General features: G+C 42.3%; 1 protein-coding gene across 1 annotated transcript in view; it reads left to right on the forward strand.

Annotated features, from left to right (window-relative positions):
- The first annotated feature begins 920 nt into the window (after positions 1–920).
- Positions 921–15,175, forward strand: part of LOC136874967 (pickpocket protein 28) — a 257,670-nt gene continuing 243,415 nt past the window's right edge. Inside the window, exon 1 of the mRNA XM_067148678.2 lies at positions 921–957. Within this exon, the coding sequence (XP_067004779.2) occupies positions 929–957 (29 nt within the window). The 5' untranslated portion in view covers positions 921–928. The remainder of the gene's footprint in view (positions 958–15,175) is intronic.

Raw genomic sequence — 15,175 nt, forward strand, 5'->3', positions numbered from 1 at the left:
ACACGAGGCTGATGTATTTGGGCACATTCAAATACCACCTTACAGAGACAGGGTCGAACCTGTCAAGTTGCGGTCAGAAGGCCAGCACCTCAACCGTCTGAGCCACTCATCCCGACGATGTCATACCTTTTATCATATACATTTTATAAAAGGACATTTTGTAAAATGTTCCTCCATCACATCGTCATATATTTGATAAAATATATCTTACAAAATATTTTTGAAACATTTATTTGATAGTGTAATACCTGCCTTACTATCAGAAAGGTTATCTGGCCGAACAACTAGGCCAAATCTACATCCATTGATGACCTCAATAAATAGAAAAAATGGTCAGAAAGAGAAAAAAAAGTTACTTTATTACTGGTCATTAATATTAGTACAGCAATGATCTTTGTCCGACTCGTTGGCTGAATGGTCAGCGTACTGGCCTTCGGTTCAGAGGGTCCCGGGTTCGATTCCCGGCCGGGTCGGGGATTTTAACCTTCATTGGTTAATTCCAGTGGCCCGGGGGCTGGGTGTTTGTGTTGTTCCCAATATCCCTGCAACTCACGCACCACACATAACACTGTCCTCCACCACAATAACACGCAGTTACCTACACATGGCAGATGCTGCCCACCCTCATCGGAGGGTCGGCCTTACAAGGGCTGCACTCGGCTAGAAATAGCCACACGAAATTATTAAAGCAATGATATTTATAATAGGAAAAGCATGTAAGGTTTAAATTTAAAAAAATTGCTGTATGAACGAACATTAAGGAGGGATCAAAGAACAGTCAATGTGTGGTCCGAGGTCCTAGGCAGTATTTCCATCTCAAGGCTGTCCTGTATAACTCCAAATGCCCCGCCTACTCCACTCATGAGCTAACATCTAAACATTGTATATTTAGACTCAGTGGCGAGTACCGGCACTAGCTGACCACTCCATGGCCGATCGCAACAGTGTCTCGTGCAGGTGAGGGACCCATGCACGTGTGTATTGGTGACGTATTCGTGAACGTGAACTCTGTTTTCTCTTGTAATAGCTGAGGGATTTGTGGTTGAGCTACTGACCAATAACCTGTTTTCATGTTGTGTTTGTACCGGAATGTATATTTTATTTATTAATGTCTGCTCATATTGAATCTCTCCGAGCGCTTAGAAAGGTACTATCGGGTGAGTGTTTATGTGGCGCGAATACTTAAGTGTTAGGACTGGTCACGCCTCCCAGCCTCATATGGATACTGAGTCCATCAGAACAATTTTCATTGCATTTTAAGTGGTTTAACGTCGCATTAACACAAACAAATGTTTCGCCGTCGGAGAGATGGGAAAGGGTTAGAGTAGGGAAGGTAGCGGGTGTGACTTAGATAAGATACTGCCACAGCATTTGCCTGGAGTAAAAATGGTGAAAATGGGAAACCACGGACAACCATCTTCAAGGCTCCCAACGGTAGGATTCGAACCCACCATCTCCCGAATGCAAGCTCACACCTATGTGACCTTAATCGTACGGCCAACTCGTTCGGTTCCATTTTTGTATGCTAATGTGCAAAGGTAAATTACCCCGAATGCATTATACTGTAGGAGTGCCTAAAAACGTCAAACATATATTCCTTCTTTTTTTTTTTTTTTTTTTTTAGGGGTTTTACGTCGCGCCGACACAGATAGGTCTTATGGCGACGATGGGATAGGAAAGGCCTAGGAGTTGGAAGGAAGCGGCCGTGGCCTTAGTTAAGGTACAGCCCCAGCATTTGCCTGGTGTGAAAATGGGAAACCACGGAAAACCATTTTCAGGGCTGCCGATAGTGGGATTCGAACCTACTATCTCCCGGATGCAAGCTCACAGCCGCGCGCCTCTAGGCGCACGGCCAACTCGCCCGGTGCACATATATTCCTATACTACGGCAAACTAAGGTTAATTTTCCTCTACACATACGCATTGGAAAACGAACCCAACGAAAATTGTCCTGATGGACTGCATCTCCATATCTGGCTGAAAGGTGTGGCCAGTTTTAAGGTAAATAATGGACAGGAAGTGCATTGTCGGATACGCGGTATTACCATGCTCACTTAGACATAAGATTTGAAAAGTCAGGGGAATTTTGTATGGATAGCCGGTACGTGGGCACTCCTATAAATCGAAGATGAATAAGCATTCCAATTACGTGCGACCTCTTCAAATATTCGATATTGTAGTTCAACACAGCGTGTATCAGTACTGGGCACTGCATGGCAGGAAAAAAAAAAAAAAGAACATGACGCAAGAAACAATTCCCGTAACCAATAATGTGCTGAGTTCTGTGAAGAACTTCGCTATAAGGAACACCGAGGGGAACGTAAAAATGTTTGTTATTAAGAGGTGTCCGCTAATCGGAAAAGGATTAGAAATGAAAATCCACGGCCTGTTCCCAGTCATTTGACGGGGTCAGGAATGGAATGAATGAACTCCCATCTAGCGGCGAGGATAGGAACTGTGCCAGCTGCCGAAGCCTGCCGCACTCCTCGCACCAATGACTGACAGATGGAAATGATATTAGAAAGTGTTGCCGGAATGAAAGGTGACGGGGAAAACCGGAGTACGCTGAGAAAAACCTGTCCTGCTTCCGCTTTGTCCAGCACAAATCTCACATGGAGTGACCGGGATTTGAACCACGGAACCCAGCGATGGGAGGCCGGCGCCCTGCCGCCTGGGCCATGGGAGCGGTAAAAGCTTAGAATGCTCTGAAAAATAGTTTTCTATAATAACATGTTATTGCACAATGTTTATATTGATAATGACATCTATCTATGCACTGTACGTGTTAAACACATGCCTAAGAACTTATTACTATATGAAGTGCAACATTCTACAAACCGTTATCTTATATATCCTGGGATAGATCCGAATCTTTTGAAGTAATCCTACTTAATTTTCTCGTACGCATTGATGATTTCAGCTTTTTCTTTTAATATTAATTGTTTGCATTTCTGGTGTATTTTACCACACTTCTAAAGACACAGTGCAGCAATAAATTTGTTGAATAACACGTAGATACCAACTACTTCGGGACAACACAAATTGTTCCACCGAGCGATTTGGCTATACGATTCTGAGCGCGCAGCTGTGAGCTTGCATTCGGGAGATAGTGGGTTCGAACCTACTGTCGGCAGCCCACAAGATGGTTTCCCGTGGTTTACCATTTTCACACCTGTCAAATGCTGTGGCTGCACCTTAATTAAGTCCACGGCCGCTTCCTTCCAACTCCTAGCCCTTTCTTATCCCATCGTCGTCACAAGACCTTTTTATGTCGGTGCGACGTTAAGCAAATTTTTAAAAAAATTAAAAATTTAAAAAAACCTATTATAGCATCACTATGTTGCCTCTGTGGCTCAGACGGTAGCGCGCTGGCCTCTCACCGCTGGGTTCCGTGGTTCAAATCCCGGTCACTCAATGTGAGCTTTGTGCTGGACAAAGCAGAGGCAGGACAGGTTTTTCTCCGGGTACTCCGGTTTTCCCTGTCATCTTTCATTCCAGAAACACTCTCCAATATCATTTCATTTCATCTGTCAGTCATTAATCATTGACCCAGAGGAGTGCGACAAAATACGACAGCCGGCACGATTCCTACATTCGGCGCAAGATGGGGGCTTCATTCATTCCATCCCTGACCCGCTCACTCACTGGAAAACAGGTTGTAGGTTTTCATATAGCATCACTCTTACCCCTAAATTGGGAAACTTTAAGTGTTTTCTTTTAAGTTTCCTTTCTTTGGAAGTCTTAAAATAAACGCTGTTTTCTTTCTCGTCCGTTATTAAGAATAGCCGTCCTTTAGAAGTGACTTTAACATTTAAGACCATTTATTTCTGCGAGGGAATAAAAAATATCCTTTAGTTAGAGATGTCCGTTGTGAGATGACTTACTGTACAAATAACTCGCAGTTACCACAGAACCAGCATCAACCTTTACTCCCAAGGCTGGGTCTGTTCAAGAATGGAGGACATCAGTGGCGGTGACTTCAAACTGAAACATATACAAATCTCATCCTCCTATAAACACAACTCAATAAGACTTCGTAGTTCCTCAGCACTACGAAAGTGAACAGCGTGCAGGTCACACCCTCCTCTAACGATAACTCATACTACATTGACTGAATGATACTGTCACTACTTCACGTTACGTCACGTGTCATGGCGTTAGTGACTGTTCGGTCTCGCTGTGAACTGTCAAAATAGGATCACTGTCAGTAGTTTTCTTCAAACTGTTCCAAGATAAGTTAACAAAGAATGCAGAAAAGTTTGCAGAATTGACTTTCTGACATAAAAATCGAGATAGTTTCCCGTTGATTTCCTAGCCAAGCCAGAAGTTACTCTTACATATGTGCCTGTTGAGCCCACTGATATGCACACACCAGCCAACCCTGTGAGCGACATTATGACATTATGACATCATTATGACTGCCTGTATAAGGTGATAGATCTATCATACTTTACTCACTCTCATTCAGTCAATCAGTCAATAAATCACAACATATCTTCACTTAGGGTTGTCGCGCCATGGGGGTTTGGTATGGTTGAGTCTTTCCTTAAGTAATATCAAAGAAGTAGGAAATTTATCGAATACATCTTTTAAATTTCCTCTCCTTTCCTACTATCATACACCACGTCATTCATTTCACCTTATTAACTCCTCTGGTGAGGTTGTCGTCAGGAAGGGCATGCGGTCATAAAAGCTCTCTACGAAGATTCATCTCGCTTCAGTCCGGCTCCATGGCTAAATGGTTAGCGTGCTGGCCTTTGGTCACAGGAGTCTCGGGTTCGATTCCCAGCAGGGTCGGGAATTTTAACCATCGTTGGTTAATTTCGCTGGCACGGGGGCTGGGTGTATGTGTCGTCTTCATCATCATTTCATTCTCATCACGACGTGCAGGTCGCCTACGGGAGTCAAATAAAAAGACCAGCACCTGGCGAGCCAAACAAGTCCTCGGACACGCCCGGCACTAAAAGCCATACTACCGGTCGAGTTAGCCGTGCGGTTTGGGGCTCACAGCTGTTAGTTTGCATCCGGGAGTTAGTGGATCGAACCCCACTGTCGGCAGCCCTGAAGATGGTTTTCCGTGGTTTCCCATTTTCACACCAGGCAAATTCTGGGGCTGTACCTTAATTAAGGCCACGGCCGCTTCCTTCCCATTCCTAGGCCTTTCCCACCCAACAAGACCTCTCTGTGTCGGTGCGACGTAAAGCAAACAGCAAAAAGAAAAGCCATACTTCTTTTCATTTCATCTTACTTCATACCCCACCCCGTAGAGAAACGGGGCAGGGGTTGGACGTACAATACATGCGAGAAGAAGGTCGTTTAAAAAACTTGAGCTCCTGAAGTTTAGAGCCATTGTTTCATCTGGTGGTCCAAGGCACTCTACGCCAGCACCACACTTCAAATGCATCGATGCTTTTTTGTTATGAGCCTTTACGGAGCAGGTCTCACCACCATATCAAAATTCAGATAATACAAACGTTTCAACGAGACAGATATTTGTACCATTAGTTATTCCCGATTTTTATCAGTTTTTAGTTAATTACATCATTGCAATTCGGCCTAAAACATCTAAGATTCAGAAACGAACTCCACTGGAACTAAGTTCTGACACATTGGCGTCTCCTAAAACTACGAATATAGTTAGTGGGACGAAAATTCAATATTTGTTATTATTCCTTAGCGTTTGTCCCGTATGGTGCAGGGTCCGCTGTGTGGATTCGTTGTCTCCATTTAATTCGGTCTCTAGCCATGTCTGGATGTGGTCTTACAGCTTTCAGGTCATTTTGCACTGTATCGGTTCATCGCTGTCATGGTCGTCCCTTGGGCCTCTTTCCATTATTATTATTATTATTATTATTATTATTATTATTATTATTATTATTATTGCTAGTTGCTTTACGTCGCACCGACACAGATAGGTCTTATGGCGACGATGGGACAGGAAAGGGCTAGGAGTGGGAAGGAAGCGGCCGTGGCCTTAATTAAGGTACAGCCCCAGCATTTGCCTGGTGTGAAAGTGGGGAAACCACGGAAAACCATTTTCAGGGCTGCCGAAAGTGGGGTTCGAACCTACTATCTCCCGAATACTGGATACTGGCCGCACTTAAGCGACTGCAGCTATCGAGCTCGGTATTATTATTATTATTATTATTGTTATTATTATTATTATTATTATTATTATTATTATTATTATTATTATTATTATTATTATTATTCTCAAGCACACTGCCCTACCTCCAGCAGCTAGCATCAGAGCTGAATTGCCCACCCGGACCTCAGACATATAATTTGCTCACAAGGCGGCACGTAAACGAAGTCGCCAGTCTCAATTCAAAGCATTCTGTGTGTCCATCCTACGGCCATCTCGCTCCAATTACCCAATAATAGCACTCTTTCTGCGGCTATTACATAGTATTTAGGTCACTAAGTCTTACCATCCCAAGTGATTCAATTCTGTGGAGATTATCATTGTTAAATCGTCCACCTTCTGAGCCGAGCACGCTAGCTTGTCGACTGCAGCGCAAGAGGCACAGCACGTTGACTAGACGTACTAGGATCCATGGATCTCATACCTTACATGTCTTTTATCTTTCCAATCTGAACTCTCTTTGGCAACTATTTATTGATTCCGACCGACAAAATTCAGAAGATATAGGATGTCGCGAAATAAGTTCCTGATTTCCTCCTTTCTTTCTTTCTTTCTTTCTTTCTTTCTTTCTTTCTTTCTTTCTTTTTTAGCAACGAGAACCTCCATATCTCTTTCTTTAGTAGCGAGCATCTCCTCATTTATTTATTTATTTATTATCCTTGTTTCTTTCTTTCTTTCTTTCTTTCTTTCTTTCTTTCTTTCTTTCTTAATCCGTTTGCAGTCCAGGGTTGGTTTTTCCCTCGGACTCAGTGAGTTATCCCATCTCTACTGCCTCAAGGACAGTGTCCTGGAAAGTGAGACTTTGGCTCGAAGGGGATACATCTGTGGAGAAGAACCAGTAAATCGCCCAGGTGGCCTCACCTGCTATGCTGAACTGGGGCTTGTAGGGGGATAGGAAGATTGGAAGGGATATACAAGGGAGGGGGAAGGAAGCGGCCGTGGCCTTAAGTTAGGTGGCATCCCGGCATTCGCCTGGAGGAAAAGTGGGAAACCACGGAAAACCACTTCAAGGATGGCTGAGGTTAGAATCGAACCCTCCTCCACTCAGTTGACGTCCCGAGGCTGAGTTAACCCCGTTCCATCCCTCGTACCACTTTTAAAAATTTCGCTGCAGAGCCGGGGGTGGCAGCTAATCACGCTAACCACTACATAACCACATTTCAGTTGAGAATTTTAGTGTAGATGCGGTATATTAGATAGTATCTTGCCTGTTATATTCGTGTGTATTTTGTGCAAACGGCAGGTTTCATTTCTATTACAGCATAGTAGGATAAAGTAGTACTAATATTAATCTGTCTACGTGTTTAACTTTGTTGGTAATCTTTGAGTACCGGTGGTCCTTGCGAATATCTAATTTAGGCCTAATTGGAATTTTCATTTCTATTTGTGCTTAGTAATAACCTATTGTAATTAGGATCCGTCTGAACGTAGTTTAAACATTATTGTAGTGTAGTATAGTAACTTATTAGAAATTAGAGTGCCTATTCTATAATTTTGAGTAGTTTTGAGAAATTCGAACTTTAATGGTAATTTCATTTTCTGTTTTTGCTTGGTAATAACCTGTTGTAATTAGAATACGCCTGAGCGTGGTTTAAAATTATTGTAGTGTTTTGTAGTATCTGAAATTAATCTGAACGTAGTTTAAAATTATTGTAGCGTATTATAATATCTTATTAGAAAATAGTGTGTTTATTATATTACTGTGAAATATTTGTGTAGTATAGTACCGTATCAGTGGTAGGGCCTATCTGTAGTAACCCTCTTACTAGAATTCTGTTGTAGTAATTAGGGTAGACATAACTGAAGTTAAGAATTGTGTAATTCTTGTGTATTATTCTCTGTTTCCAGTAATTAACAGCAATTTTCATCCTGTTAGGCTATTGTAGAAATAAAAAATCGTACAATTAAGTAGTACGTATTGTAGTGTAGTAGTAGCCCAGGGCATCTCAGGGTGCATGCGCTCGTGCACTGAACGGCACAAGGTGCAGGAGACGTCTTCACTAGGTTGACCAGAGTGCAAACCCCCACACCACTTCCCCTACACCTGACTCACCCGTTCGGTCTGTCTTCGCCTTCTCCACCTTCCCCGCTGATTCTCCCCTCACTGCGAAATGTTATTTGTTCATTCGTTTGTTGGTTTGAGTTGTTTCTTTGTTTCCTTTCTTTCCTTACTTTTTCATTGTTTGGTTTTTCTTTCTTTCTTTCTTTAGTAATGATTATTTCCTTCTTTGGCCAATACACTCTTTTATTATCTTTATTTTGTTTTGTAATCATAAATTCCTTCTTTATCTATATATTTATATACTAGCATTTGTATCCGTTCTTGCACGGGAATTCGTAATGGAATACAGATTTTCTTCATGAATTTATGCGAATTTACAAGCCACTATTCAAACGTTTCACACGGCATGTTAAACGTGAACGTAAAGTGAATTACGGTAAAGATGGACAAAGTCGAGAAAGAATGAGGACGATTACAGTGTTTAAAGTAGGGTGAAGTTCCTGGTCCGAAGTTGTGCGAAATTCTCCGTGCTTTTCGGTTACATATTGTTGTTTCTCTAACCACTGGAGTGGCGCTGTGGCTGAAGTGAAAATATCCTGGGTTTTAATGTCAGAAGGAAAAACAAGACTGGATGACGGAACAGTTATAGGAAATCGTTATAGAGAGGAGAGAGACAAAGGAGACAATGAACGCATGTGAGATACGAGCAAGAAAGGTAGACCTGCAATGAAAATATTCTGCAAAGGATAAGGAAGTAAAGAGAAATGTGAGGAGGGATCAAACGAACTGGACAGATGATCTGTCTGGCAAAAAATACAGCCAACGAGGGAAATCACAAAGAACTCTATACCATCACCAGAATTCTGGCAAGGAAGCAGATTCAGAAAAACCATCCAGTCAGGTTCAAATATGGAACCCTTTTAACTAATCCTGAGGATCAACTGAAGCGATCGCAGAAACATTTTTTCTGCAGTTCTATACCACCCCATGGAAGATCAGTCAGATGTGGGTGGAAGCATAATAATAAGAAGAATATATTCAGTCTGACCCAAGGATTAAAACCTGCATTCCAACAGTACTGGAATCAAGAAGGCACTGAGAGAGTTGCATAGTGCTAAGGCAGCAGAAATTGACAACATTCCAACAGAAGTCATGAAGATTGATATGGACACCACTGCAGATATATTGAAGCCTCTATTCGAGAAGGTATGGGTTACTGGAGAAATGCCAACAGACAGGAGCTGTGCCTTGTCGGTGAAGTTGCCAGCAAATGGAGATACGTCAAATTCTAACAGCTGGAGTGACATTACGCTTCTCTCAATCCCTAGCAAAGTCTTCGCCAGGATTCTGCTGAACATAATTAAAGAGTATGTCAACTTGAGTCTGCGACGAGAACAGGCAGGCTTTCGTCCGAAATGCTCGTTCATTCACCAAATAAACACCTTGAGGACAATTCTGGAGTAGTGTGCCGAATGGTCATCTCGCCTCTACGCAGTGTTCGTTGACTTTGAGAAAGATTTTGATTCGATCAACAGAGAAGCCATGTGGAAGGAGGTGAAGCGTTACAGAGTGCCAGCACAAATTGTCGATCTCAATCAAGAAACGTACCGTACCGTGGTTAAACATGTAAAGTCATTCATGGGGGCCGTATATCGGAGCCCACACCAGTACGCTCAGGAGTTCGGCAAGGGTGTATCCTGTCGCCAACTATGTGTTTGGTTGTGATTGATGCGGTAATGCGGAACATGACTCCAAATGTGAAAAGTGGTATCCAATGGGGATTAGTCAATAGGCTTGAAGATCTGGAATTTACTGACCATTTGTGTCTCCTGTCTGGGGTACATGGGGAAATGCAAGCAAAGCTCAAAGATTTGGTAGAAGAAGGGGAAAGGTTGGAAATAATGATCAACTCAAGGAAACTCAAGAGCCTAAGGATTAACACCAACAAATCAGACCCCTTTTTCTTTAATGGTGCCGGGATGAATGGGTCTAACTACAATGTCAAGAACTGAAGGTTATATTTTCTAAAATTTCAAACTTAACAATTTTTACAGGTACAAGTAGCAATCATTAAACAAGCGTAGGAAAGACAAGATTAGTTGTTTTAACAGATCGTGGGCTTCAAGCCCTCGCTTTACTTTTGCTTAGCTCCTAGCTCAAATTTACAACATACATACATACATACATTATCATTATAGACTGTTATGCCTTTCAGCGTTCAGTCTGCAAGCCTCTGAGAATTTACTAAACGTCGCCACAATCCTCGATTTGCAACTAGTGTTGTGGCTTCATTTAGTTCTATACCTCTTATCTTTAAATCGTTAGAAACAGAGTCTAACCATCGTCGTCTTGGTCTCCCTCTACTTCTCTTACCCTCCATAACAGAGTCCATTATTCTCCTAGGTAACCTATCCTCCTCCATTCGCCTCACATGACCCCACCACCGAAGCCGGTTTATGCGTACAGCTTCATCCATCGAGTTCATTCCTAAATTAGCCTTTATCTCCTCATTCCGAGTTCCCTCCTGCCATTGTTCCCACCTGTTTGTACCAGCAATCATTCTTGCTACTTTCATGTCTGTTACTTCTAACTTATGAATAAGATATCCCGAGTCCACCCAGCTTTCGCTCCCATAAAGCAAAGTTGGTCTGAAAACAGACCGATGTAAAGATAGTTTCGTCTGGGAGCTGACTTCCTTCTTACAGAATACTGCTGATCGCAACTGCGAGCTCACTGCATTAGCTTTACTACACCTTGATTCAATCTCACTTACTATATTACCATCCTGGGAGAACACACAACCTAAATACTTGAAATTATCGACCTGTTCTAGCTTTGTATCACCAATCTGACATTCAATTCTGTTGAATTTCTTACCTACTGACATCAATTTAGTCTTCGAGAGGCTAATTTTCATACCACACTCATTGCACCTATTTTCAAGTTCCAAGATGTTAGACTGCAGGCTTTCGGCACAGTCTGCCATTAAGACCAAGTCGTCAGCATAGGCCAGGCTGCTTACTACATTTCCACCTAACTGAATCCCTCCCTGCCATTTTATACCTTTCAGCATATGATCCATGTAAACTACAAACAGCAATGGTGAAAGATTACAGCCTTGTCTAACTCCTGTAAGTACCCTGAACCAAGAACTCATTCTACCATCAATTCTCACTGAAGCCCAATTGTCAACATAAATGCCTTTGATTGATTTTAATAATCTACCTTTAATTCCATAGTCCCCCAGTATAGCGAACATCTTTTCCCTCGGTACCCTGTCATATGCTTTCTCTAGATCTACGAAACATAAACACAACTGCCTATTCCTCTCGTAGCATTTTTCAATTACCTGGCGCATACTGAAAATCTGATCCTGACAGCCTCTCAGTGGTCTGAAACCACACTGGTTTTCATCCAACTTCCTCTCGACGACTGATCGCACCCTCCCTTCCAAGATGCCTGTGAATACTTTGCCTGGTATACTAATCAATGAGATACCTCGATAGTTGTTGCAATCCTTCCTGTTCCCTTGCTTATAGATAGGTGCAATTACTGCTTTTGTCCAATCTGAAGGTACCTTACCAACACTCCACGCTAATTTGACTACTCTATGAAGCCATTTCATCCCTGCCTTCCCACTATACTTCACCATTTCAGGTCTAATTTCATCTATTCCTGCTGCCTTATGACAATGGAGTTTATTTACTATCCTTTCCACTTCCTCAAGCATAATCTCACCAACATCATTTTCCTCCTCCCCATGAGCTTGACCGTTTGCAACACCACCATGATGATTTCCTTTTACATTGAGAAGATGTTCAAAATATTCCCTCCACCTCTCCAGTGATTCCCTGGGATCGGTTATGAGTTCACCTGAATTACTCCAAACACTGTTCATTTCCTTTTTCCCTCCCTTCCTAAGATTCTTCATTACTGTCCAGAAAGGTTTCCCTGCTGCTTGACCTAGCCTTTCCAGGTTATTACCAAAATCTTCCCATGACTTCTTTTTGGATTCAACAACTATTTGTTTCGCTCTGTTTCTTTCATCTACGTACAAATCTCTGTCTGCCCCAGCCCTTGTTTGGAGCCATTTCTGATAAGCCTTCTTTTTACGTTTACAGGCTGCTCTCACTTCATCATTCCACCAAGATGTTCGCCTTTTCCCATCTTTACACACAGTTGTTCCTAGGCATTCCCTTGCTGTTTCTACTACAGCATCCCTGTATGCCACCCATTCACTTTCTATATCCTGAACCTGGTTACTGTCTACTGTTCGAAACTTCTCACTAATCATATCCATGTACTTCTGTCTAATTTCCTCGTCCTGGAGATTTTCTACCCTTATTCGTTTGCAGACAGATTTCACTTTCTCTACCCTAGGCCTAGAGATACTTAGTTCACTACAGATCAGATAATGGTCTGTATCATCGAAAAATCCCCGAAAAACTCGTACATTCCTAAAAGATTTCCTGAATTCAAAGTCTGTTAAGATATAGTCTATTATGGATCTGGTACCCCTAGCCTCCCATGTGTAGCGGTGAATAGCCTTATGCTTGAAGAATGTATTCGTAACAGCTAAACCCATACTAGCACAGAAGTCCAGCAAACACTTCCCATTCCCATTAGCTTCCATATCTTCCCCACATTTACCAATCACCCTTTCGTATCCTTCAGTTCTATTCCCAACTCTCGCATTGAAATCGCCCATTAGCACTATTCTATCCTTGCTGTTGACCCTGACCACGATGTCACTCAATGCTTCATAAAACTTGTCAACTTCATCCGCATCTGCACCCTCACATGGTGAATACACGGACACAATTCTTGTCCTAATTCCTCCAACTGACAAATCTACCCACATCATTCGCTCATTTACGTGCCTAACAGAAACTATGTTGCGTGCAATGGTATTCCTGATAAAGAGCCCTATCCCAGACTCTGCCCTTCCCTTTCTAACACCCGTCAAGTACACTTTATAATCTCCTATCTCTTCCTCATTATCTCCCCTTACCCGAATATCACTTACTCCTAGCACATCCAGATGCATCCTCTTTGCTGATTCAGCAAGTTCTACCTTCTTTCTTCCATAAGCCCCATTAATATTGATAGCTCCCCATCGAATTCCATTTCGTTCGCCAAGTTGTTTCCAAGGAGTCCCTCGCCTGTCAAATGGGAGTGGGACTCCATTACTCCCATAGGTCCGAGGCTTGCTTAAAGTGTTCTGAGCTCGGTAAATTCATGAAGCAGGATGCTGCCCTACTTGCACATAGTCCAAGTGAGGATCTCTCCTCTAACGGGTTATGGACCACCGGTGAATTGTGTAGTCCTAGCCGCCTGAGCACAAGGAAGGCCACGATTCAGAATATGTCCGAGATGCCCACTCCCATTCCATAGCAACTGGTACCCCGACTCTCAGGACCACTTACTAGGCCACTCAGCCGTTGCCCATGGTTCACGAACTAGGACGTGACTACAGTAACCCACAAACATGAACCATTCAAATTTACAAAAGAGCACAAATTTATACAAGGGCAGAAATCTCCTAATTCAAAGAGCACTTCCTCCTAAAGTTACAATATCTAGCCTTCAAGAGGCATACAGTAATCTTACTTTGAAAAAGAGCTAACAGGCTCTCAGTTTTCCAAGCCTACACAAGGCAACATTGCATGAAAATATAATAATCTCTGGCCTTACAAGGCACTATTTACAAATATAAATCTCATTACACAGAGGTATCTAGTACCCAATCTACAGGTCCTTATTGAAAAAAGAACAGGTTAAATAAACGGCCCGAGTACAATTTGAATGGAGTCGAAGACTGAGTTCCAAACAAAAAACCTTTAAAACCTATAGGGCGCTTGGCCGACGAAACAGGGGCTATTTCCAAACTACTGAGGTTGCTCGGATGGAAATAACTTTGATACATAGCAGAAACGAAAGATAACAAAAACGTGGCACCTCAGACCAAAATGAAGGGGAGCTCGAGAGGGTACTTCACTCTCTATCCCCGATTTACAGTTGAAGGTTTTATGAAGTTTTTATATTGGCCGGCAGAGAGTTACATTTTTCGAAAAGTAGGTTACATAGTTAATGATTCGGACCTTTCCCTCGGATTAAACTGCGGAGATAGCAAAAAATAAAGATGTTATGTGGCCATCACTTTGTAGAAGTTCTAGCAGCTGAAGAAGAGGCCGACCACCTCCTGCTTGACACACACACTCGGTAAGATGATGATCGATTGACCCAGAGACGTGAAAATCCGCTGTTTATAAACCCACGGGGAAAGTTCGAGACCATTCAAGATTAAGCTAGCCACACCCTCTCACTTTTATTGGCCACTTTAAAAGTTACACTCAAAATCGAAGAAGAAGGAGAAGAGGACTGTGATTGGTACAAAATTTATTACAGAAATTAGGGATTGGCTAGATTCAAAACTGGCGGAAATAAAAAGGAAATATTGCCAACCCAAAAACAAATGAACATCAATCAGAAAAACATATGAATACAAAACTTCTTTGAATTATAAGTTCTTGTACCACCCACCAGGGTGCATGATCATAGTTTTTTGGTAGTGTCATCTATGAGAGAATGGCCAAACTTCTTGATGAGTGGAAAACAAAACAAGTAGAAATTTACACAGTTCAGGAAACTTCACAATAACAAAATTATATAAGATTTTAGTGGTGACATCTTCAGAGTAAAGTTCTAAGCAGGTATAGTTTCAGTTTCACTGTTTTGCCAATAGAGGAGTTCTTTAGGCGCTGAATATGAATGTGCGGCGTTGGGGTGTACTTCCCGGTACAGGTACATTTATATTACGCTCAAAGACTAGCAAACACTTAATGACCGAAATGAAAGGCCTAAAACGCGTCGTGGCTCCTGCGAAACAGGCACAACACGAAATTTCTGGTCCTGATGGCTTTTTAACAGCCACAATGCGTAATGAGTTCATAATAGGTGACAACTAATCCTCCGATGCACATGACGTGTGCTCTCACGTTTACTATCTCTTCAGTCAGCTTCAGTGA

Source organism: Anabrus simplex, chromosome 5 (assembly GCF_040414725.1).
Source record: "Anabrus simplex isolate iqAnaSimp1 chromosome 5, ASM4041472v1, whole genome shotgun sequence".
Lineage (NCBI taxonomy): Eukaryota > Metazoa > Arthropoda > Insecta > Orthoptera > Tettigoniidae > Anabrus > Anabrus simplex.